Here is a 26,635-nt window from a genome sequence, read left to right on the forward strand (position 1 = left end):
CCAACGCTGACGCAACACAGGGAAACCACCAGGCCACCAGCTTGTGGAGTTCAAAACCAGCTTTGCTTACTGATCAAAAGGCTGGGCGTCGGTGGCTCACGCCTAGCTATTCAAGAGGCTGAGATCTGAGGATCATAGTTCAAAGCCAGTGCAGGGAGGAAAGTCTGTTGAGACTCTTAAAGCCCATGAATCAGCATAAAAGCCGGAAAGTGGAGATGCAGATCAAGAGGTAGAGCACCAGTCTTGAGTGAAAAAGCTCATGGACAGCACCCAGGCCCAGAGTTCAAGGGCCAGGATCAGCACACACACATTACACAAAAAGGTGGCTTGGGAATGGAAAAAAAAAAAAAGAACTGTTATGTTATAGAGGCTGCCCATGATCCCATCTCGTTTTGGGGGTCCCAGGAATGATCCTGCTCAGGTAATCAGCTCATTTTGGAAACTGAGCTTCAAAACTAAGTTTGCCCAAGACCCTCAGCCATCAGTAAGTTAACCCTCAGTGTGGTTGGGCCTGGAGTTGAGCAAATTATAATTCCAACCTTACGAGAAAGTATCTCTAGGTAAAGCAGAAGAAAATTCTGGGCCCAGACTGCTATCAGGCTAACAGATGCACGTTATCAATGAATAAGACAGAAAGATAACAAAACAAATGGAAGCAGAAGGCCATGTTTCAAGGCCACAGTTAAATTTGAATGGAGAAGGCCCATGGCCTTTCCCACCTTCCACACCACCCCCTCTCCAGGGTCCAGGAGCAATACAGCAGTACCCTTCCTGGCACCCCTGGAAATCGAGGAGACATGACCTTAGGTATGGCAACCCACCTGGAAGGGGGGGGTGAAGATGTGACCACCACCTTTTCCCAGCAAAGACACGCCCACTCCACTCTGTTGTTTTAAACCATCTTCCAGGAACACCGCAATTTACAATAACCAGAGCCATCACAGGACGACGAATTTGATCAGCTCTTCCAAGTCCCTCCCCCAACCCCTTATTATCTTCAAACAAGATAGTGGACTTAACCACCAGCCCCTCAGCCAACTTCCCAGGATGCAAAGCAGGGGAGGTCCATATGCCAATCTCTAAACCATGACTCTGTGTGTGTGTGTGTGTGTGTGTGTGCGCGCGCGCGCGCGTGCGTGAGCGCGCGCCAATCAGTACTAGGGCTTAAACTCAAGGCCTGAGTGCTATCCCTGAGCCTTTTCACTCAAAGCTGTTATTCTACCACCACTTCTGGGTTTTTGATGGTTCATTCTGGACATAAGAGTCTCATAGACTTTCTTGCCCAGGTATGAACTGTAATCCTCACATCTCAGACTCCTGAGTAGTGTAAGCCACTGGTGGCCAGCTTTGAACATTCTTGGTGGTAACCAAAACTAACCAACCAACAGGCTGCTGATGGCTCATGCCTGTCATCCTAGCTACTCAGGAGGCTGAGATTTTAAGATTGTAGCTCAAAGCCAGCCAGAACAGTAAAGTCCATAAGACTCTTATCTCCACTTTACAATAAAAATCTGGAAGTGAAGGTGTGGTTCCAGTGGTAGGCCACTAGCCTTGAGCATAAAAGCTCAGGGACAGCGCCTGGGTTCAAGCCCCATACGAGTACAAAGACAAAGCAAAACACTTTGAACCCACAGCCCTCCCCACCGCCATGACAGGGTCACAGACAACACAATGGTTGTGTCCTGTATCTGCCTGGCAGGGTTAAGGAAACCATCACCCAGGGAGCACCAAGAACAGCACCCCTCCCCTGTGAGCCTCCTCGGACAGCCAGTTCCTATTTAAAAAAAAAAAAATGCCTCTGCTATCCACTCCAGCCAGGTTCTCACATGAACGCTAATAAGTACTTGTGTGTTGAACTGAAAAAAAATCATTACCACAGAACACATCAAATAATGAAAGATGTTTTTCCTGGGAGAAATGTTAAATACTTCATTTCTTTCACAAAGAACTGAGAACACGTGTTTCCAAATAATCCTGTCTTCCTTCCCCCAATGAAACCTCATCATTCTGGGCTCTAAGATTCTGCTAGAATTTTAATAATAATAATAATAATAATAATAATAATAATAATAATAATAATAATAACATGCACACTACTCTTTTTATTTATTTCCCTTTGCCCGGCTAGTTCTATTACTTATTCACTTAACCATTTCAATAAGCACCTCACATAGCAAATGCAGTCCTGGCTGCATTTACTATGTGATATGGAAAAAGCCAGAGAAAATAAGAGCAGCGACCATCTTTCTCTAGGACTCCAGCCTGGTATTCACGAACTAAATACGTATCCAAATGGGCTGGCTTATACTACAGCCGGGGGGGGGGGGGGGGGGGGGAGGATACAGTAGATGGAGTGGTGTAAAAGAGAGGGTGTCCTTCCCTGTTTGCAGACCACAGGGAGCCACATCGTTTCCTCTAGAACAGTTTCACCTGCAGGGAATCATGTGGTTTATTTGTGCATCTTCTCCTCCATCCTTAGCTTCTGGTCCAGCCAGTGCAGGTGAAGGAGGAAGAGCCCAAAATGACTTGCAGATTCCCTGTGCATCTCCCAACGCCAGTAGGGAAATGCATGTCACTTGAGACGGACTTTAAGGAGCAAGAGAACCCGGGCCTCAATGGAATTTAAGCAGGGTTTTATTTTATTTTATTTTCCCTGATCAGATAGGACTAAGCCTCTTAGAATACAGGAGACCCTTGAATAGCAGTCTTTCCTCTTCCTTGTCCAAGAAAACCACAACAGAAACCACTAGAATTCCTGGCCCAAAATACAAACTCACAGATCAGAAGTCCTGAATGAATGATCCCTGGGCCCCTTGCCTGATTCCCTGGCCCTTCTTCTCCTTTCTATATTCTTTACTTAAGCAGTCTGATTTAGGATGACAAGAAATTTTCAATCTTAACCACTTTAGGAAAAAAAAAAAAAAAAAAGATTTGCAGAGCTGGATGCAGTGAGTCAAGCCTGTAATCCTAGCTACTTGGAACAGAAATCAGGAGATCACAACCAGCTTATGCATTAAAGTTTGTAAGTCTCAGTATCTATCAATGGCCAGGCATAGGTGTGCATGCCTGTTGACCCAGCTATAAGGGAGGTATAGTGGCTGCATATACTGGAATGTGTCTCTCACCCTCAGTGACACCAAAAACAAAAAACAAACAAAAAATCACAAGCAGGAGGATTGTAGCTCAGGCCCACCATGGCACAAATGAAGCTCTTGAAAATAACCAATGCAAAAAGGAGGCTAGAGGGTGTGGGTCAAGTGGTAGAGCACCTGCCTCTCCGGTAAGCGTGAGATTCTAAGTTTAAGCCCTCCGATTGGTTTGGTTGTTTTATTTACAAAGGAAAATAAAACAAGGTGCTAGTAGTTCACCCCTGTAATTCTAGCAACTCAGGAGGCTAAGATCTGAAGATTGTGGCTTGAAGCCAGCCTGGGCAGGAAAGTCTGTGAGACTCTTATCTCCCATGAACCAGCAAAAAATAAAAGCCAGAAGTGGAGCTGTGGCTCAAGTGGTAGCATGCTAGCCTTGAGAGAAAAAGCTCAGGGACAGCACCCAGGCCTTGAGTTCAAACACCATTTATCAGTACCAAAAAATAAATAAATAAGGTCTGTAGCAACTTCTTAAAACTCTTTCTCCTGTTTTGTCTCCTTGTCTCAAGAAATCTAATTTCCCTAGCATTAAAGGTCGACATTCTCTAGGTATCATTTCATAAATCTGCCATAAATGCGTCCCAAGGAACTTTCTTTGTCCTTCTCTGATGGACCACATTTTGGGATTTTTTTTTTTTTAATCTATTAGCCAATGTACTGTCTCAGCAATTATTAGGAAATCGAATGTTAACAAATGCGCAGATTTCTCCTTAAGACCAGATACAAAATGTCCCCACCTACAGTCCCCCTCTACCAATCCAGGATTCACAGAGAGGAAAGGAGACAACATATCCCCTTCTCCCTCTCCCCACCTCACACCCCCCTTCCAATACCCACCCCCCCGTCCCCCATCCCAGGCCATATAATAGCAGTGGCCAGCCAGCCTCCGAAATCCCTGGCATAGTCAGAGCTGGACTGCTTGATCAAAAGCAAGCCATGTCTCAGAAAACACTGATCTTCCAAGGACATGAAATTCTGACTTAAGAAATCAAAGATTTCTAGCTATTCAGGGCTGATCAAGAGACCATAGTTCAAGACCAGTGCAGGCAAAAAGTTAGCAAGACTCCTGCTCTCCTGCTCCCTACTACCCCCATCCCAACAAAAAGCTAGGGGTAAGGAGGAGATCTAAGGTAGGAAGAAATCTAAAGGTCTGAGGCCGGCCCTGTGGCAGAAAACACGAGACCTTATCTAAGCAAACAGGCACTAGGGGCTCACATCTGGAATCCTACCTACTCAGGAGGCTGAGATCTGAGAATCACAGTTCGAAGCCAGCTCAGACAGGAACATGATACTCTTATCCCCAATTAACCAGCAAAAAGTCAGTAGTCAGACCATGGCACAAGTGATAAAGAACTTGCTTTGAGTGAAAAAGCTAAGGGACAGCACCCAGAAAACAGCTCTGAGTTCAAGCTCCAGTATTGACACACACACACACACACACACACACACACACACACACACACACACACACACACTAATCTAAAGCAAAAAAGGGAGGGGGGGTTCCAATGGCCAACACTAGGACCTGGGTTGTAAACTCAGTACCATAAAAAGAGAGAGAGAGAGAGGGAGGGAGGAAGGAAGGAAGGAAGGAAGGAAGGAAGGAAGGAAGGAAGGAAGGAAGGAAGGAAGGAAGGAAGGAAGGAAGGAACGGAGGGAGGGAGGGAGGGAGGGAGGGAGGGAGGGAGGGAAGGAGGAAAGAAGGGAGGAAGGGAAGGAGGGAGGGAGGGAGGGAGGGAGAGAAGAACTCAAGTAGTGACTTCAAACCCTGATCATTCATTTCTCTGGAAAAGACAAGATCTGAGGAGAAATATTTCATCTCTACTCCTCTATAGACTTTCCACAAGGCCGCACTGGAGCTTCTGCTAATCAGAGTGTAATTCTCTCTTACCCAAAGGTCAAGGCAGCATCTCCCATGGAAGGTTCCAAGTGCATCATGGGAGAAGATGGACCAGTCTTCGGTCAGGTCCAGTGTCACCTGATTCCAGTGAGACCCTAGGCAGTGAACCTTCAATGCTAGCATGTGGTGGGCACAGGAGTGAGTCGCTAACACCCTGTAGTCTGTTGTCCCCTGAAAATAAAATCCAGACCGCAAAAAGACGAGGTTGCTTTCCTGCTTCTCAGAAGTCCTAATCGTCCATCCTTTCCTCTCACTCATCTTTAGAAGTCCTGCTATTATTCTTTGGGAAATGGATGATAGAATCCAAAAAAAAAAAAAAATTAAAGAAAAAAGAGTAGATCTGTTTCGGGGTCTGTAGCATATTTCACTAAAAAAGCGATGAATTCAAAAAGCATGTCACTTTCTATTTCGTCTTTAATACATTTTCCAATTCCTGCAGAATATTTTAGCTTCAGAGCAAACAGGAATGAACTTCTTAAGTCTAGGAATAAATTTGTGAACCTGAAATGGGCATGCTAGACCAAGCCTGGGGGAGGGGAGGGGAGGGGACGGAAGGGGGAAGGGAGGAGGAGATGCTGTTTTGAACATTTCTGTTATCTCTCCCCAGATGGGACTTTCCAAGGAGCGATCTGAAGCTACAACAAAAGTGAATTCTAGATCTCCCTCCCGCCCCCCCCCCCACCTCGTACCCTTTGGGGAAATAAAGTATGCTCTGGGTCACATGTTAGGATTGGGGTGAAGACAGACTTTGCTCTGTCACCTGTGAAATCCTTTCTCAGACAGTCTGCCATCCACGCCTCCCATTTTTATATGTTTTGGGATTCTAAGAATTTTTGTACATGTGTGTGTCGCAGTCCTGGTGCTTGAATTCAGAGTCTGGATGCTGACCCTGAACTTTCTTTCGTTCAAGGTTATTGCTTTACCACATGAGCCATGGCTCCATTTCTGGCTTTTTGGTGACTGATTGGAGATAAGAGTCTCACAGACTTTCCTGCTTGGACTGGCTTCGGACCTCGATCCTCAGATCTCAGCCCGCTGAGTAGCTGGGGTGACAGGCGTGAGCCACTGGTACCCGGGTAGTTTCTAAGGATTTATGTCCATTCACATGAGATCTAGCTGATCTACAGAAAGCTATTAGATACTGTCAAGTGGGTCCAGTCTGCAAGAGCTGATCCTGATGTCCAGGGGTGATGATGGAAAAAAAAAAGTGGTTTCCAGTGGCTACCTGAAGACCCCCAACTTGACTCCTCAACCAGAAAGCTAGAGGTTTGTCACCAAAAGTTAGCCCCTTTTCAGCCAAACAATAAATATGACTTCCAGTCATAATCAGAACGTTCTCTCTAGCATCGTCTTTGAATGTTGAACCATTTTTTATCCCATTAATTAAAAACTATGCACTACAGAGTGAATATTTTATCAGCCCCTCAGCTTGCTTAAGTGTCTAGGAAAAAAAAAAACAGGCAGTTTTTCTTTTCTTTCTTTTCTTTTCTCTCTCTCTCTTTTTCTCTTTCCAGGCAACCCAGAGTAAGTACTTGCAAGGGTCATATCTTTTTAATTATCTTTTCTCTCTTTGATTAATTATTCCGTCTGACAATAGCGTATTTCTAATGCTATTCACCTGCCTTTGATGATTGACAACTTTTCTGTCTGATTCAGAGCAAACAGCTGCTGCCAGGATCTCCTAGCAACCCGGGTGTGATGGATGAGCCCCCAAGATGGATGGCTGCAATAAATCATGTCTCCAGCCATAAAACTGAGAGAAAAAAAAAAAAGGATAAGAAGGAAAGCGAACAAAAAAAAAAAAGGTTTCTTCCCATGAGTGTACCCCCATTCCTAACTAATTATACCTGAAGTGGGCTTGGCTACTGATTCCTCATGAAGTTTTTCTAATCAGTGAAAGAAATGAGACGAGGCCGTTTGCAATCAAAGGTGTTTACAACTGCTCTCACAATATGGACACGTGTATTCCAATGACACCTCCCATGCAGTCCCGAGTACAAGGCGATCAAAGTTTGGCCTTCTGTGAAATCTCAGGAAGGAAACCGAAGCATGGCCCGATGGGTAGATGTGATTCTGAAACACAATCCCAGGACGCCCCTGATTGTGCGTGAGGCCAGAAGGGGGGCTGGAAGAGGGGGCAACAGCTGGATAATGCCAGGTCTCCTGTTAAGATTCATTGCTGTGCAAACTATCAGAGGGCTAATAAAGTTATTTCAAAATAAACACACACACACACACACACACAAGTTACTTGGAGACTTCTAACACTGGGGGTTTCTTCCCTCCTGGTAGACACAAACTTTTTATATGACACAGAAAAGTTAATCACAGAAGCCTGGAGACCACCTTATTATCCAACCCTTCCACAGATCTGCCGATTGCACGTACTTTGATTAAAAAAATAAAACACACACAAAAAGATCTCCCATCTCCCCCAACTTTCTGGCCCATCATTTTTGTTTATGCCCATAAGCAGGACTTGTACTCAGGGCCTGCACACTATCTGTGAGATTTTTTTTCCTCAAGGCTGGCTGATGTTCTATCACTTGAGCCATACTTCCATTTAAAGCTTTTTGATGACTCCTTGAAGATAAAAGTCTCATGTGGACTTACTAGCTTGAGCTGGTTTGTGATCTTCAGATCTCAGCCTCCTGGGTAGTTATATCCTATTATATAATAATAATGATAATGATAATGATAATAATAGCAGCCTAGCACTGGTGGCTCATGCCTGTAATTGTAGCTACTCAGAAGGTTGATATCTGAGGATCACAGCTTGAAGCCAGTGCAGGCAGGAAAGGCCATGAGACTCTTATCTCCAATGAACCATCTAAAAACTGGAAGTGGAACTATGGCTCCTAGTGGTAGCAAAAAGGATTCAGGGACAGCACTCAGACCCTCAGTTCAAGCCCCATGACAAACAAAAATAAGTAAGTAAACAAATAAATAAATACTATCCTCTGTCCGGCCTGGGCTGGCTTTGAACTGTGATCCTCAGATCTCAGCTTCCTGAATAGTTATGTCCTATTCTATAATAATAATAATAACAACCACAATAACGTCCACACTCTAAGTCACACAAGGAATCTTCCATTTAATTCACAAATCCAAGTAAAGTCACATATTGAAGGTGATTCCTTGATGATCGCATTTGCTCTATGGCTCTCTGGGTGAAAGAGACAGGAATTTCTGTTTCCCTTTTCTTTTCCCCCAGGAGAGGCTGTAAGGCCCGTGAGCCCAGGCCAAGGCCAGAGGCCAGTGTGGCAGGAGCTTCTCCCCATCTTTCTTGGGAAAGCGCCAGCCAGCCTGTGCCCCAACGTTCTTCCGGGAAAGGGGGGGGGGGGGGAATCAGGGGGCTACCATGCAAAGAGCTAGTAGGGAATGAAGAACCAGAAGTGGTTAACACACTTCCCCTCCCTCCTGCAGAGACCCAGAGAGACAGCTGTCCACATCAGTCCAGTGAGGGGTTGGGCCAGGGAGGAGGGTGTTGGTGGGGAGACAAAAAGCACACAAAAGAAGAGGCTTCTAGAAGAAGGCGCAGAGAGCCACGAAAGATCACTGTTTAATCTGAAATAGTCCTGCGATGTGAAAGTTTTTCTCTCCACACTCACACTATGAACTAAGACAATCAGTTTGGTTGTTTGGTTCGCTAAGCTTTTTAGATACACCTTTTTTTTTTTCCTTAAGCATGCCACGGAGTTTTAAAAAAAAAATCAGATGAGGGTTCTGGCTTCAGCAACTACAGCTCTGTTTATATTTTAATGTTTTGTACGTGACCCCTCTTTATGAGGGAAGAGAAATTCAGACAATGACAGAGAGAAAGAGAAAGAAACAGAGAGATAGAGAAAGAGGAAGAGAGGGAGAGGGGGGCAGGGAGGGAGGGAAAGAGAAGAGAGAGAGAAAGTTGCCTGTTAGGTTAGTGTACATCTCAGACACTTCATTTTTTTTCCCCTCTGTGTGTGTCCTTGGAAATTATTCCAAATTAAAACCTTATCCCCTCCCTTCTACTAGGGGAGGGGGGGTGTCTTTATTATAAATGGAGAGGAGGAGGGTCTTGTCCAATAGCAATGAGAAACCAAGGCCAATCGATGGAAATCAACACACACACACACACACACACACACACACACACACTCACGCTTCTACTCTGCCCCGGCTGGTCCAACTCTCAAGTTACAGGTTTACACGGCAAGTCTAAATAATATTCAAAATGATAAATGGCGCCCAGAGCCCAACATCCACCATCAATCTTTTTTTAAGGAACATCCATCTTCAATAACGCACGTTTGAATCATGTGAAGCCAGGGGCCCTGAGATTCATTTACGACACCCCTCACATGCCGGGTTGGTTTGAATGATACCTGTCAACCTTCTTTTCTCTCTCCTCTTCACTCAAGAGGGCAGAAAAAGAAAGAAAAGAGGAAAAAAGAAAAAAAAGGGGGGGAAGCAGGAAGGACTGTGGGGGGATCATGGGTAAGTCTCAGAGGTGGCTCAGTAGAATAGTCGAACAGGTCATGGGAAGCAACTGACTGTGAGTAATCTTTGGTGCCTCTACTGCTCTTGAACCCTACCAGCCATAACAAGCACCCAAGCCATCCAGAAAGCAAGGGATCGCCTTCCCTCACCCCTACCTGCCTCTCTTCTTCCCCCCCCCCCCCACTCTGCCTCTTTGCAACTCAGCAGGGCTTCTCCTCCCCCTCCCCTCCTAAACACACTGTACAATACCAAAGGAAGAAGAAGAAGGAGGGGACAAGCACCTCGTGGAGCAGGGCTCCCCTCCCTTGGCTGTTGTCTGGCTGGGCCCGTATGATAAATGACATATGTCATTCTGTCAGGAGGAAAGGGTGGGTCAGTGATGTATGGCTGCAGAAAAGGAAATCGGCTGTTTGGCATAGCATCGAGCTCTTCCCCCCAGGATTTAGTTTCAGAACTCTGAAATGAATTCTCCAATGTTTCTCTCTCTCTCTCTCTCTCTTCCTCCTTGTTCCCTTCTTTCTTTTTTTCGCTCTTTCTTTCTTCCTTTCTTTCTTTTGCCAGTAATGGGGCTTACCCTCAGGGCTCTGGGTGCTGTCCTTGAGATTTTTTTTCTTTTTTTCTTTTTAATTTTTTTGGCTCAAGATTAGCAGCTCTACCACTTGAGCCACAGCTCTACTTCTTTCTGGCTTTTTGCTAGGTAATTGGAGATAAGAGTCTCACAGACTTTCCTGACCCAGACTGGCTTCCAACCTCGATCCTCACATCTCAGCCGCCTGAGTAGCTAGGATTACAGGTGAGAGGTACCCGGGTGGTATCTAACTCTCTGATCTTTCAAGTGTGTACTTAAAAGACATTACCAGGAGGCCTTGGAGAGATAGAACTTTATCCTACCGCATGACAAAAATAACAATAACAACAACAATAATAATAATAATCTAAACTCATCTTGCCAGTTGCCTGCAAAATACCATTCATAGGTCAAGATCTTCCCAAACATCCAAGGGTTGTTGTTGTTGTTATTATTATTATTATTATTATATTTTAACTATGACTTGAAAAAAAAGGAAAAAAGGAAATGAAGTAAGGTTAGTCCTTATTTATTTATTTATTATTTTAATGGCAAAGGCTGGCACAAAAGCCAGATTAAAAAAAATTAGCATGTTTGAAATAATCGTCCTACAGCTTGACATCTGCATAGTAAATTTTCAAGGCAACAAAAAAAAAAAAATGTGTCAGACAGACGTGCGCCGGTTCGCCCTCCCGGTTTCATTAGCTCTCTGCTAGGGTGGCACTTACTGAACCTCATTACGGCAAGAGGATTTATGGAGCTGAACCCAATGGCAAAGAAAAGACATCTGTCAATAATTGTAGGGAGCTGGGCTCGCAGCTTTGAAATCTCATTAAGTATGCAGTTATCAGGCATAAAGATCAAAAACATTACTCAACTCCGACAGAATCTTATGGAAGAACATTAATTAGCAACAGGCCTACAGTACGGGAAGGGAAGGGGGTAAAAAAAAAAAGAGAGAAACACACACACACACACACACACACACACACACACACACACACAAGACTATCACACACCTGCCCAACCCACCGAACTAAAAGCAACACTCCCCCCACACCCCTTTGCCCGGAAAGAAATAATAATAATTTCTCCCATCTGAGACCAATCAGAGACATGAAACAGAGACCCAGAAAGGAGGTAGAGAAGGAGGACGGGGGCACAGGCAGGGAGGAGGCCTGGGAGAGGGGAAGGCAGGGACATTGGCAGGGGGTGGGGGGGTACAGAAAATGTCTTGGCATTGAAGGGAGAAAAGGAAGGAGCTGTCAAAGTTGCACAGGATGTCAGTGCTGGGCCCCCTGATTAAGGGTGGGTGGGGGACAGCTATGGAGTTCAAGGGCCTGCTATCAACCTCCACCATCTAAACCGGCCTAGAGTGGCCGGGGCACTGGTGGCTCATGCCTGTAATCCTGGTTAGTCTGGAGGCTGAGATCTGAGGATGGCGGGTTCAAAGCCAGCCCAGCAGGAAAAGCCCATGAGACGCTTGTCTCCAATGAAGCAACGTAAAGCTGGAACTGGGGGTGTGGCTCAAGTGACAGAGCTCCAGTCTTGAGTGAAAAAGCCAAGAGAGAGTCCAAGCCCCTGAGTTTAAGCCTCATTACTGGAACACACACAGACACACAGACACCCAGCTGGAGTCACCTCAGAACTAGGGGCCACTATCCGTCAGCCTGAGTTAGGCTAGACTTAGGATCCCTTGTCCACCTGGCAGGCTGGAGGCTACCTGTTCAGGGCCCTGGAGACGGTTCTTGCTTCTACCTGGCTGGGTCATATCCACCCAGGAAATCTAGCCGCAAGACCCATAAGCTAAGCATTCCCCTCTCACACAAGCACCCTCTTGTAATTCCATGTATGACTGCTTAACACATTCCAAATGAAGGCCAGGTAGCACACGCCTATAGTCCCAATATTGAGAGGCTGACACAGGAAAACCACAAGGTCAAAGCCAGGTGGAGTTACATATAGAGTAAGACCTTGCCTTAAAACAAGACAAAACCAACACTGGAAAAGGCACTACAGGCAACGAGTCTGCATGGAAACTGTCAAGCTGACACAGAATTCCTGATCTGGTCCAGTACAGTATCAAAAACACACGCACCTGACAGGTGCCAGTGGCTCATGCCTGTCATCCTAGCTACTCAGTGGCTCTGGGGCTCAAGTGGCAGAGTGCTATCCTTGAGTGAAAAAGCTTAGGGACAGTGTCCAGGCCCCAAGTTCAAGCTCTAGGACAACTACACACATAGCTGGGTCCAAAAGGAGAAGAATCTTGGGGAAATTCCCCATCCCATCTTATTCCCACCTCTTGTCAGCTGCACTAGCCAAGAATATTTACACACTTTTAAAAACATCTTATACGCACTGAGCGCTCATTTGGCTGGTCCTAAGCAAACTTCCCTGAAAGCCTACAGAGGCCTTGGAGAGAGAAAATGGGTGCAGAGAATCTGGGGGTGTAGGCTGTGAGATGGGGTACCCAAAAACCACCTAGGCTTCCAGCTCACCAGGCAATGCTGGCATACATGCAACAGCTAAGTCCCGGAGCAATGGAATGCATATACTACTACTACTACTAATAATAATAATAATGCTGCGAGATGGGTGTCAGTGGCTTCATACTAGTAACCTTAGCTACTCAGGAACTTGAGATCTGAGGATCACAATTCGAAGCCAGGCTGCACAGGAAAGTCCATGAGACTCCTATCTCCAATTAACTATAGTAAAAAGCCAGAAGTGGAGGTATGGCTCAAGGGGTAGAGTACCAGCCTTGAGCAAAAAAAGCAAAAGGACAGTGCCCAGGCCCTGAGTTCAAGCCCCAGTACTGGCATTAATAATAATAATAATAATAATGACAATATCCTACTGCTTATTTCTCCTTTCTGCACTATTAAGAAAAGTAGCCTTCTCTGCTTATCCATGAGGACATAATCATACTCTCATTTTCTCCCCCCACCTCCGGGTACTTCCCATAATGCCACAGCATGAGAAAACCCACCGTTTTGCATCATTTCCGCACATCCCCTTTTTCCTTCCATTCTACCATCCTTGACATATTTACCTGCAGTCCACGGAAGAAAAATAAAACCTTTACTAAATTAGCTACGTCTTTAAGGAAACTAGCATAGAAATTTCTCCAGGCCAGAGGCCCTCCTTTCCTGCGACTCCTATAGAATCTTAATAAACCCAGCTGAACCAACAGTCACCTAGGACCCAAAGAAGTCTGCAACACTTGTGTGTGAATCAGACGTGATGAGAAAGGTTTGTTTTTTTTTTTAAGCAGTAGTGTTACAATAAAGTGTTTATATTTTTTGTATGTGTGCTTACCATATTACCTTTATTATGTGTAACATCCAAGTGATTATAGCAATTACATCTAACAGAATTAATTACAGAACTTCCCGTCATTCCCCCGATACATAATGCATTAGAAGGAAGCCAAAGAAAGAAAAACATCTTGATTGTAACAGTTATTGTTGGTGTATGTGTACTGCCAGCCCGGCCGAAGCAAAAGAAACGGAGAGCTTGACAGGCAATGAAGTATATTTTCTTAAAATGAAATAACACACTCACTGTACAGTACATTGGTACTAGTGGACAATATCAAAATAATTTATTTTTTTTTCCTTTTAGTATAAATCTTTCCAAAGGTGCTGGTTCAACCACCCAAGGAATGTTAACTAATATACAAAAGCACAAAGCATGGGGGGGGGGGGGGAGACTTGCAAAAGTCTCTTACGTATGCAAAATAAATTCACTCAAGGCTTCATTAATATTAATTTAAATTCAAAACCCATTTACATTAAATTGTTCATTAAAAATTGCCTATTTTATGCAACGTGCATTTCTCAAAAGAACTCAGAGGAAGCAGAATACAGAGAACTAGATTTAATGATGGTGGGGATAAAATAGCAAGTCTCTTTCTGCTCTGGGTCTCAGCTTCAGAAAGAAGCAAGCAAGAGGAATATTTTTCTGCCTGCAAGTATAAACTTGTGAGCATGACCTTATGGATAGAGAAGGAAAAGGAGGAAGAGGAGGAGGAGGAGGAAGAAGAAGAAGAACAAGAAGAAAAAACTGATACAATAGTGTCACAGAACACAGAAATCAATCAGTTATTGTACACCTCTGAACTCTAACTGGGCACAGAATAATAGACAGAGAGGTAGGCTTATAGTTTTGTTTTGCTTTTGTGCCATTACTGGGGCTTGAACTCAGAGCTTGGGAACTGTCCCTTAGCGTTTTTGCTCAAGGCTGGTGCTCTACTACTTAAGCCATACCTCCACTTCTGCCTTTCTACTGGTTAATTGGAGATAAGAGTCTCACAGACATCCCTGCCCAGACTGACTTGGAACCAACTTTAATCCTTGGATCTCAGCCTCCTGAGTAGCTAGGTTGACAGACATGAGTCACCTGCACTCGGTTTTTGTTGTTGTTATTATTGTTGTCTAATGCACATTAGTTTACATTTGCCTAGTGCTTAACCTTGGCTAGATTTAATAGTTTCTTTCTTCCCATCCTCCACCCTCTGCAATCCTTTCTTTCAAAAGCCAGGGGAGCGGACTTTGACAAGGAGTTGCTTAAGTTCCTGTCTTCATCCCCGTCCCTCTCAAAGACAATCTGAACTTGCCTTGTTTCCCCCCTTCACTGCTGTTCTAAGTGAAGAAAACACAGTCATAATTAATAACATGTGTTCTGACAGTGTGAATTAATAATTTATCATTAAGCCCAAACAAATTTAAATTATTCTTCAAGAGCCACGCCTTTGCAGAGCTGAGAAAATAGCCAAGTCCAACATAGTATCACCTTCCCTTGAACTGCTTCCTTCTATCCTAATCCACTCAATAGAGCTCCTGGGCTATTCTGCTTAAAACAGTCAAATAATTCACAGAATTGAAGATAATTAAACCCAAGCATCTAAATGCTGATCAAACCAAGAAAGGTGATAGAAATGTCTTCTTTTAATTTTTTTCCCCAATGGGGTTTATAACATACTCAGTATTTTCTCAACTGCACTATGTAACCTTTCTAATAAAGATTCCCAAACCCAGATTTTTGTCAGTTACTCAGAGAAATAGCCCTAAGTACTTTATTTCCTATTACTGCCTTAAAAAAAAAAATCCCTTCCAAAAATATAGTCTTATTGTAGCACCAATGCAGAACTGAATTTTAAAAGCACACCATTTCACGTAGATTTTTACAAACATCAAAAGAAAAAAATTAAAGGAAATAATCAAGTTCAATAACTTATTCCTTGCCATCCAAGTTTTAAAAAAATGAAAAATCCAGAAAAGAAGAAAAAGAAATATTTTATTCATAGACATTGTTTAGGAGGATTTAAAAAATTAATTTAATGACTTAATTGCAAATACTGGAAACTAAATTAATCTGTCTGGATTTAAAAAAAAAAAAAAAGAAGGGCTTACAGACATTTAAATGCCCATATCAGGATACTTTATCAACCTAACATAAAATTGTCATCTTATCTTATTATATGACTATTTTATGCATGTGTCAAGGAATTTAAAAATGACTGCCTGTCTATTGAGTCTAATTACAAGTGCACATTTTCTATCTAGATGTTACTGTCCAAACCATTCTTAAACCCAATACAATATACTGTATTAACCTTTCTTTTTTCTTTTTTTTCTTTTTAACTTCAGCCAGAGAAAGTACAATCTGAATATAACACACACACACATGCACGCGCGCGTGCGCACACACACACACACACACACACACACACACACACACACACAGCCAAATACCTGAGAAAGGTTTGGGGGTAAATAACATTAGCATTCTGTCCTATTCTGAACCAGCCACCCCCATTGGCTATAGGGGTGCTCCTGAGAGACAGATGGGTAACAAGGCTTATTTCAAGACTCAGCTACTTAACTGGGTTGCATACTGACAGGAGAGCTAAACGTGCATGCTACTTTATGAGGATTATTTTTCTTTTCCTACGAAATACCAAAGTTATTTGTATTTTTAGGGGTCAAGGAAGAACAAGGCACCCAGCTGAACTGCTGACATGACTGAATTAAAAACGTGGCTTAGCTGGGCACTGCCGGTGGCTCCTGCCTGTCATTCCAGCTACTCAGGAGGCTGGGATCTTGGGGATCGTGGTTTGAAGTCAGCCCTAGTAGGAAAGTCTACGAGACTCTTCTCCAGTGAACCACCAAAAAGCCGGAAGTGGAGCTGTGGCTCAAGTTGGTAGAGCGCTAGCTTTAAGCAAAAAGAAAAATGAAGAAGAAGAGGTGGGGGGGGGGGGGGCAGCAGTTCAAGGACAGCATCCAGGCCCTGAGTTTAAGCCCCAAGGACTGGTGTGCACACACACACACACACACACTACCTGTGATTGTTGTACCAGAACCAGGCCTTCCCGATTCGGGTCCCTTCCCTTCGGGTCCCGACTGGACAGCTCTCCCCAGTGATAACATGTGTCTGAGGGGACCCTATCCTTGACCAGTGCAGATTCTGCCCTCAGGTCATCTCTCTCCCTAGAGCCCCAGAAATGGAAGAGAAAAAGAATCAGGGTAAAAGGCAGGTTTTCAGTCTTTGAACTTGCCTGGATTTCAGGGCATCTGCAGTAGCCCTGAGCAGTCCCCCTTTTACTCTAATCATCTTACAAACCAGTCGAAGGAAGGAAGGAAGGAAGGAAGGAAGGAAGGAAGGAAGGAAGGAAGGAAGGAAGGAAGGAAGGAAGGAAGAAAGGAAGGAAGGAAGGAAGGAAGGAAGGAAGGAAGGAAGGAAGGAAGGAAGGAAGAAGGAAGGAAGGAGAAAGCAAGCAAGCACAGAATGGGTGGGCAAGGGCAGATTTGGAAACGATCCGCCAGATCCAACAGTTACGAACATCTCCATCCTATTTAGGAGCGCAGTCTTGGCGAAGCTACCAGGAAGAAAATGACAACGTCAACCGATCACATTCAAAGGTGGTGTGGTCTCAGGCACAGGGCAGGGAAACTCTGCCTGACAGTTGTCAGGAGGATAGGGGGCTACAGGCAGCTGATTCTAGAAGATTCTTTCCTCCAGATGGAAATCCAAGGAGGAATATTGTCGCCTTTTATTGCCTTTGTTTTTTGGATATTTTTTCTCCCTCCTCTCTCTTCTTGTTTATTATTTTTCTTTCTTCCTTTGGAAGAACTGCATTGTTCCTTTACATTTCGTAGGAAATGGGGAGGGTAAAATACATACATACAGATCAATATAGCTCTATAGATGTATAGACGTGGAAGTGTGGCTCATATATATGATATATATAGTATATCTATATAGAACTGTAGATATATGTAGATCTATAGACAGATCTACTTATATATCATATAGATTTAGATATTGTATAGATAGATCTATCTACACACACATACACATACACACACACATACATCTCACCAGTCAAGGCCAATTCTACGCACCTTACTATCAAGATGACTACTGACTGGAAAGGGAAAGAGGAAAGAAAAAGAAATCTCCAAAGACTGATGGGTATTCAAAAACCCTGAAGAATGTGCCAGAACCATTTTCCAAAAACAAGGCAACATTCAGCTCTGAAGCTGACCAGCGTAAGAACCAGACTGTCCCCCAGATGCTGGGGGTGAACATGCAAGGTGGAACACATCTTAGACCCAAAGCCATGTCCATTGATAAAGATGCCCCCTCCCTGCCTAGCTCTGAGACACCAGATCCAAAATGGATCCAGGTCTCTTTGACCAGGATGGAGTGGGGGGTGGGGATGGGGAAGAACTCTATGAAAAAATGTTTCTTGTCAACAACAGAAAAAAAAAATCTTTAAAAATTAAAAAAAAAAAATGTTTCCAAAGGCTACTAGTATGTTCCAGTCTGTGGAGAGTGTATTCTTATTCTTATGTTAAGAATAACCTGGTTATTCCCCCCCCCTCCCTTTTCAGAAAATACTTGTTTCAAAATAAGCACACAACGAAGCTCAGAGAGAGGGCCTGTTTGCAGTCACCGATAATGGTCATACTGCCCAAAGGATGGTTGGTTGGTGAGCCTTCGCTAAGGCGGCTTTCTCTGAACATCCACAATCAGCCATACCTACCCAGCACAAATCTACAGCCCTTAAACACCGCGTAGCTAAAAGAAAGTAAACTCCCATGCAGCTTTCTCTTTGGCAGGCTAAAAACAAAAATACTCTCTCCCTCCTACCTCAGATAAAATGCACTAAGCCATGCAGAATTTGTCGTTTTGTTTTTCATGCAGAATTTGTATTCAGTTTTCCTTAAAAAAAATCCCAAATTACAGAAATAGGTCTTCTGGGGGGGGAGAATTATCTTTCTGAAGAGCAGTGTTGCATATAGATATAGAGATATAGAGAGAGAGAGGGAAAGAGAGGAAGAGAGATCGAACATTATGTGCACCTGTGAGCTACCCCTGCAAGCTTTACCCAGCTCTAGGCCTTTTGTGGTTGTTATTCTAGGCAGACCATTAAAAGGGTCCTAATTCCTATGACATGATTATCCCAGTACCAAAGCCCATTTGTCACCTGCAGTAGAAAATTGAGTTAATGCACAACTAAAGGCAGCCAGGACTGTGTAATATCAACTTGATTACATCAAACTAGTTACAAACCTAATTCTGCTGGATGACACTATGTCCAGCTTGTCGTCTCCAATCATTAAAGCTGTCAGAAATCCATCAGGTTTACAGCTAATTAGGTGAACACTAATGAAGCTGGCAAAACAACTTTTCTTTTTTTATGGCTGAGCAGACTTTTCAGTTTGGGAGTGGGGTGGGGGGAGAGGAAGAAATCTCTAGTATTTTTCAAGGTTGCTGGGGACTAGATTTCCAGTTACCAATCAACAGACATCTTGACTTTTTTCCTCTCTCTCTCTCTCTCTCTCTCTTTCTTTGTACCAAGCAGTCCATTTGTCATCACTCCAGTATGCCACAAAAGCAGGCATGAACCTTATAACTTGCAGCTGTGAGAAAAGGGGGAAAAAAAAGAGGGGAAAAATAGGAAGCTTCTAATTCATGCAAACAAAAAACAAAAACAAACTCAGATCATTCACTTATTGGTCAATCCATACTTATCGCTTGCCTAAATGTGGAAATGTGGAAGGTTGTTTTGTAGGGTGTTTTGTGTGTGTGTGTGTTTTTAACTCCATGCTTTTTAAATAAGTAGTTCTTCCTGAGTCCTCAGGCCCACACGTCCATTAGACAGACATTCTGATAAAGTAAATCCAAAATCAGAGTATGGGAAAGAAAGAAAGCACTCAGGCTGCCAACTTCTGATTGACCATTAAGCTATTGATGAATGTGCCTGTCAGGAGAGAGACAATTAAATCAAATATGAAACAAAGTCGTTTTGACGGGTCATTTTGATAGAGCAAAACCATTCTTCCATCTCCTATTAGTCCTGAAGTCAAGTTTTTAATATAATGAATTTTTTTCCCCTTAACTGACCTGAGAGTTCCTTCCTGGCTTTGGAAAAGGTGTGAAAGAGATGACTTTTTAAATGATAATAAAAAATAATAACTAAATACAAGAAATGAAAAATGAAACCAGTGAAGATACACCCTGCTCTGACATTTTTTTGACAAAAAAAAAAAGAGCAAAGAAGCCCATCAGTTAAGCAAGGTGTGGAATAGAAAAGATGATCGACAACGGAAAGACGCAGGCAGACACAGGAGCTTCACGTCAGTGGAGACACACAGATTACGTTCCATATTCAATATAGGGATATCCGAAAAAGAAAGGATTAAAAAATAATAATAAAGGCAGATTGCAAAGAGCCCCAAGATCTTACTACTATCCAAACTTTCTAAAGGAGTTTCCCAAAGTTTTAGAGTTTATTTATCTGGGGGGGGGGCAATAGATAAGCTTATTATTGGAGCTTGAGATTTCAAGTAAAACATGGAATGGCTATCCAAACTTTCCTGAAGAAAAGTGACACCGAACACAGAGAGCAATACCTGGATTATAGGCCCCCCAAACCAAGTTGTGTTATTTTTTTTTCCTATCCTAAAGTTGTCTTTTTTTTTTTTTTTTTTAAAGAGACACGGACCGACAGGCACATTTCTGGGGGAAAAAAAGACAAGAACAGGGTTTGCTCTCTGAGTGGAGAGACTGGAGACCAGAGAGACAATCTATGTGGAAACTCCAACAGGCCTGACAGAAATCGCCATCATTGCCACCAAGATAGATAACTGCCTATGTATAGTCAAGGCACCAATACCATGCCATCCCCTCTTCCAACAAAATAAATTTTTTTCTTAAAAAAGTGAAAGCCAAGAAGAGAAAAGAAAAGCCTTGGTCAGCCGTCCTTTCCTTCCAGGCAACATCTGCATCTCTATAACATCTGAATGTAAAACATCCTATCAAAATGCACCCATCCATAGGCAGCCTCCCCCCCCCCACTCCTTGTCCCCTCAGCAATCTGTCCCAGCCCCACAGCCCCTCCAAAGTTACACTGTCAGGGCCCTCCTGACGTCACAGGAGCTTGGCCTCCCCACTGCAAGTGATTTATTGATGTTTATTGGGAATGAATAGATCAAAGGCAAAAGCATGACGGGCGATCAATCAGTCATCAAATCAAGGGTGGCAAGCATCCAGAAAAAAAAAAAGAAAGAAAGAAAAAAATCCTTCCAGACAACAGTGTTCCCCAACTGGTATTATTGCAAAATAATGTTTATGTGTGTATGGGTTTTGTTTGGTTTTTAAATGATGCTATATTTTCCCAGAAAAAAATGATAATCCTCCTCATCCTCATCATCATGAATCTAAGCAGAAGTTGATACTCTTAGTACAAAAGGAAAAAGAAAAAGAAAAAAAGCGAGAAAGAAAAGAAGGGGGAATAAGTCAGACATGTCCCAGTACCAAGTCCTGAGAGGAAGTGACTGGAGGAAAGGAATAGAGCAAGGAGTGAGCAAGGAGTGAGCTAGTGGGAAAAAGAAAACAGAAAGGCAAGAAGGAGAAGGGGGGAGGAAGGACAAGGAGGAGGAGGAGGAAGGAAATACCACCACCATCCATCCAACCTAGACTTCACAGTCAGCATCTGACAATACCCAGACCCCTTATGCGCCCTACTTTTCCACTCACTGGTGCCCCACTTTGGAGCAACCCCCCCACATCAATGTAGAATTAATCCAATTAACAGTAAGGTGGCACCTAGACTCATTCACTCTGCTGTCTCTGGTTCCATGAGACTCACAACACCACAAACACCAGCACCAGCACCAAAGCCGCCACCTCCATCACCCTCGGCCCGCCAAGGGAGGACGCAGCACAAGGTCCCAGAGAACTCAGATGACCCCCCCCAGTCGGCACACACACCCCCAAAACCATGGGGGGGGTAGAGAGAGAGAACCCCAAGCTCCTTCTTCGCCCATCTCTGCAGCCTATACTTGGGTGGGTGGGGAGATGATACGGGGACCCCCGGCCTGCCGATCGTCCCTGGCGCGCATGGTTGGTCCCCCCTTAAACACACACAGAGACACAGCCCCAAGTATGAGAGGGGAAGGAAGGTGGGGTACCCCTGTAGACGGAGTGTGGGGGGGTAACCACAGACTCAGGGCACCCTAAAAGAGGAAATCAAGGGAGCAAACGAAGGGGGTAACGGAGGGGAACCCCGGGGTACCCCCCCAAGTTACTCTGCAGCTGGTAGAGAGCGGAGAGAGGGAGAGAGAGAAAAGAGGAAAGGGTGAGGAGTGCGGAGAAGCCGGGATGGAGGGGGAAGAGCGGAGGGTGTGGGAGAGGGAGGGGGGGTTCCTCCAGTTGGCCGGAGGAGGAGGAGGAAGAAGAGGAAGAGGAGGAGGAGGAGGAGGAGGAAGAGGAGGAGGAGGAGGAGGAGGAGGAGGAAGGGGACCGGTTCGTACCTGCTGCGCGCCGGGGCGCCTGCTGCTTCCTCCTCGGCATGATGCTGCTCCGGCGACTGCCGCTGCCGCCGTGGCCGCCGGTGCCGCCGTTGCCGCTGCCGGGGCTGCGAGCAGGGCGGGGGGGGGGGGGGAGGAGGGAGGGAGGGAGGGAGGGAGGGGGAGGAAGGAGAGGAAGGAGGGGCGGCGGGTCCGCAGGGGTGCGGGGCGAGGCGGGGCTGGCTCTCAAGACACCCCCCACCCCGCAACCCCAACCCCGGCCGCCCGCAGAATGCTGCTGCGCCCCGACTCCGTCCCTCCTCCCCCTCCCCTCCCTCCCCCCGGAACGTGCAGCGCGGAGGGGGGAGGAGGGCAGCGCGGGGATGGGGGAGGAGGAGGAGGACCGAGCTGCTGGGCGGAATGGGAAGTTTGACAAATCGCTCTAGAGGCCGGAGGAGGAGGAGGAGGAGGAGGAAGAGGAGGAGGAGGAGGACGGCGAGGGGGAGGAGGAGGACCGGGCGGGGGAGGGGGGAGGAAGGGGGCGGGGAGGAGCCGTGGCCCGGCTCCCCTCCCCTCCCCTCGCCCCGCCGGGATGAGGTGCGCCGGGGTTCGGGGTGAGGAGGGGAGTGGAGGCGGGGACGGGGCGGGGTGAGGAGTGCGGCGCAGCCCAGCTCCGGGGCCAAGACCCCCCCCACCCTCCTACACCCACTTATCCACCCACCCTCCACGCCCGGGCCTGGGGGTCACGGCCTGCGGGCGGCGGGAACGGGGGCGCGCAGCCGGGGGTTCGCGACCCCCCCACCCCACCGCCGGGGGCTCGGCGGGGTCCGCGGCCCCGCGGAGCGGCCAGGAGCGGCGGCGGCGGCAACAGGCAAGCTTAAAGGAAAAGGAGATGATCGTGTCCCCGGCTGGGCTCGCAAAGGGGTGTGGGGTGGGGTACCCCCAACCCCCTAGGGCCTGTCAGGATAGGGGCGACTCCCTCTAGACACCCCCCCAACCCCTCCATTGCCTGTACCCCCCCACCCCAGTCTCCGCTCGGTGCCTCCATCCTGGGAGAGCGCACGAGCCCAGCCCGGTCCCGGAGTGTCCACCGCCCTCCAAATCTTGGACCAGCCCCCCCCCAACACCCCACTAGACCTGTACCCCTCTTCATCCGCTCCACCCCAAGCCCCCAGAGCTGGGGGAGGGGGCCCGTCCCCCCGAGAACCCTGGGGATAATCAGGACCCTTCAAGCAGGTGGTGCTGGGGCCTCCCCGCTACCCGTCCCCCCCACCCCCCGGGAGGAAGCTGGGGACGAGGAAGGTGAGAAGATTTGGGTGACCCTCCCCCAGACACCCCTAAACCCGAGAATCTTCCCCTGGTCCCCACCGGGCTGCTTCCCCCTCCATATATATTTATTATGCTCTCTGAACAAACTTTCCTAGGAGGAAGCTGGGGGTGAGGTGGGCCCTAGACTCCCCCAGACACCCCCAAACCCGGGACTTGTCTCCTGGCCCCACCGCTGCTCCCACCCACACCCCTATTTAGTTAGTTCGTACTCCAGACAAACTTTCTCCGGCTCGTCTCCGGGTGGGGTCGGTACAGGGAGGGAGGGTGTCTCTCCAAGTCTCCAACCAAGACTTTTGGGGGGAGAGGTGGGATGATCTTGGTGCCCCCCCACCCCGTTTCCTGCAACCCCTCCCCCTCCCGCCTTTCACGAACCCAGGGCCGCGCCCCCTCCCCACACCTAAGCGGATCCCCCAAGTGGGACAGGATGGGGTGGGCAGGGGAGGGGAGGGGGGAAGGTGGAAGGAGAAACTCAGGGTTCCCCCGCTGTCCCCCATTCCGAGATCGGAGACCACCTAGGCGCACCGCTATGGATAGAGAGGATATGGATTATTGATGGGGTGATTGGAAAGGGGAGGGGTGGTTCCATCCATCCACGGGGCGCCGGCCTGCCGCGGAGGACGGAGTTGGAAGCCCGGGTGACTTACGCGGGGGGCGGTGGCGAGGGCTGGGCCGGAGCTCCTGCGGGCGACCCCGGGGCGGCGGCGAGGAGAAACGGGAGCCGGAAAGGCGCGGGCGGCGGCGGCGGCGGCGGCGGCGGCGGCGGCGGCTCATCGATGCGCTGCGGGCTCGATTGCGTCTCCCTAGGCCAAAGCTCTGGGGCCGGGAGCCGGGGCGGCCGCGAGCGGCGGGGCCGGCGAGGGGCGCAGCCCGGGGCTGGAGAGGGGCGCACGGGAAGGCGCGAGGTGGGGAGGAAACAGGGGGAGTGGATCTCGTCTCCGCCGTTCCCCCCCACCCTCAAGACCGCGTTGCATCCGGGTGCGGTGACATCGGAGACCCCGGCCTCCCCCCGGTGGACCCGAGGCCCAGAGCCCCGGCCAGGGGTAGGAGCCCTGCGTGCGCCCTGGTTCCCGGAGCGCATCCACCGTGGCCGGCCTCTCCCGGTGTTTATTCCCCTCCCATTTCCCCCCCTTATCTTTCTTTTCCTTTTTGGTCTCCTTCTCTTCTTTAGCCCTGTCCTTTTTTGTTGTTGTTGTTCTGTTTTCTTTATGGTCGCGTTTGCAAGTTTTGGGGGATTTGTGTGTATGTGTGTGCCAGTCCTAGGGCTTGAACTCGGGGCCTGGGGATTGGGGTCTTTCTTTCTTTCTTTCTTTTTCCTTTCCTTTTCTTTTCTTTCTCTCCTTTTTGTGTCAGTCCTAGGGCTTGAACTCAGGGCCTGGGCGCTGCCCCTGACCTTTGCTTTGCGCTCGCTCACTCACTTTCCTTCCTTCCTTCCTTCCTTCGTTCCTTCCTTCCTTCCCCCCCCCCCTTTTTTTTTTACTCCAGGCTATTTAGTGCTCTACCATTTGCATTTGAACCACAGCTCCACTTCCAGCTTTTTTATTTTTTTGATGATTCACTGGACGTCAAGCTGGCATCGAACTGGGATCCTCAGATCTAGTAGCTAGGATGACAGGCGCGTGAGTTACTGGCATATGAACTGCAAGTTTGTTTGTTTGTTTTAAAAAAGTTTATGGCATGCTCTTTTCTCTTTCAGACCTGGAGAAAATGCTGGTGATCTCACCCTTCACGGTAAGATTAATTTTTTTTAAAAAAAAAAGTCTCCGATCTACCCCCCCAAAAAAAATTTGGGCTGCCATCCAGATGCCCCCCAGACACCCCACCACCCCAAATTCAGATGATGCCGTCGCCCGTGTTGCTTCCCGCCCATAAAACCATCTCCATAAAACCATCTCCGGCGCCTTTGGCGCGCGCTTACCGAAACGGTTTGGAGTTATAGGGGCGGGGGGGGGGGTATGCGGACCCCGCACCCCTTCGTCCCCACCACCAACCTCGGCGAGGACCCGGGAACTAGAGGCGGGTGGTAGCTGGGCCTGATAGCTGGCGTAGCGCACTCGTGGTTGGGGAGAAATGAGGGTGTTTGTGGTAGGACCGGCGACCCCCCGGCTCTCCCCACACCGTCCACTTTCCAGGCCCCGGGGAACCGCGGCCAATGGCGCATTTAAGGCTTTCTTGCGAGCGAGGGAACCGGTGAGTCGGCGCAGCCCCGGGGGCGGGCGGACGGCCTCAAGGGTTCCTGGGATGTCTCTGGCCTGGAGTAAGGTGGGTACTGCTTTGCTGGGGGAGGGGGGGGGAGTGATCGACTTCCCGCCCCACCTCCTACATCCGCAGCTCACCTGCCAGGCGCGGATCTTGCGCACGGCACCCCCTTTTTGTGGCGCGCGCAAAGTGCGTGCGGGGCGCCGAGGATGGGCAGTTTTCTCCCTGCCGGGGCTTCCTTTCTCCCCCCCCCCCCTTGCTCCCCTTCTTTTCCTTCCTTTCTTTCTCCTTTCCTCCTCCCCACCATCACCCCTGCAGTGGGGGCGCCCCAGCCGGAACCCCACCGCCCGCCGCTGCTCCCCAGTGTCTGGCTCTCCCCGGCTCCGGCGGCGAGCTCCGCGCGCGCCCCGTGCCAGCCGCCCTAACATCTGCCCGTCCAACCATCGACGCATCCATCAGTGTCAGCGGGCTGCACGTCGTAGAGAGAGCCCGCCACGCGCGCCACGCGGGCTCCCCGGGCCGCCCGGCGCGTCCAGTGCCCCGCAGAGCTGCGCGCACACCCGGGTTCGGCCCCCCACCCTCCCCACCACCTAGGTCTCTGACCTCCATTATGTTCTTCCAGCTAAAAACACCTGTCCCCCCTCTCCTGTTACCCCCCACACACACCCCTTATTCTAGGGGGGGTCCCACGCGTTATAGTAGTTTTCCAGGCCCTTCTGAAAGAACGGAGCCCGAGATAATTTCAGGGTTTCGTGGAACGAATCTTCCTATTCCGAGAGAGGTTCTCTACTCCTCCCGCCCCCCCCCCCACCATTGTGGACCCGGGGACCCAGATTTGCACCCATCACCACAGACATCCCTGGATGCTACCTTGAGTGCACGAGCTTAGGGACTCCCCCAAACCTTAGAGGAAGTCTATAGATTGTCAGGGTCGGGGCAAGATCTTAGGCAGGTCCTTCCATCCACAAAACTAAAAAACAAACTACTACGGGACCCGGGCTGGAAGTGTGAGAAGCCTGAACTCGCCGATCGTTTTCCCTGGAGCTCGGTTCTCCCGGGGTGCTGACCTGGGTTGTAGTTGCATGCTCTCAGGTGATCACCGCTAGCTTTCCCCTCCTCCCCCCTACCCTCCCCCTCCCAGCAGACACACGCAGGTCCCGCAAACACACATCTACTGGCGCGTCCTCTTCCGGGAAACTTCACAGGGGGAGGCAGAGGG

The 26,635-nt window shown here is 47.7% G+C and overlaps 1 protein-coding gene across 1 annotated transcript in view; it reads right to left on the reverse strand.

Moving 5' to 3' along the window:
* Positions 1–22,010, reverse strand: part of Tshz3 (teashirt zinc finger homeobox 3) — an 80,571-nt gene extending 58,561 nt beyond the window's left edge. Inside the window, exon 1 of the mRNA XM_042668232.1 lies at positions 21,916–22,010. Within this exon, the coding sequence (XP_042524166.1) occupies positions 21,916–21,955 (40 nt within the window). The 5' untranslated portion in view covers positions 21,956–22,010. The remainder of the gene's footprint in view (positions 1–21,915) is intronic.
* Positions 22,011–26,635: the final 4,625 nt, after the last annotated feature.

This window comes from Dipodomys spectabilis, unplaced genomic scaffold (genome assembly GCF_019054845.1).
Source record: "Dipodomys spectabilis isolate Male_0828 unplaced genomic scaffold, ASM1905484v1 ptg000422l, whole genome shotgun sequence".
Lineage (NCBI taxonomy): Eukaryota > Metazoa > Chordata > Mammalia > Rodentia > Heteromyidae > Dipodomys > Dipodomys spectabilis.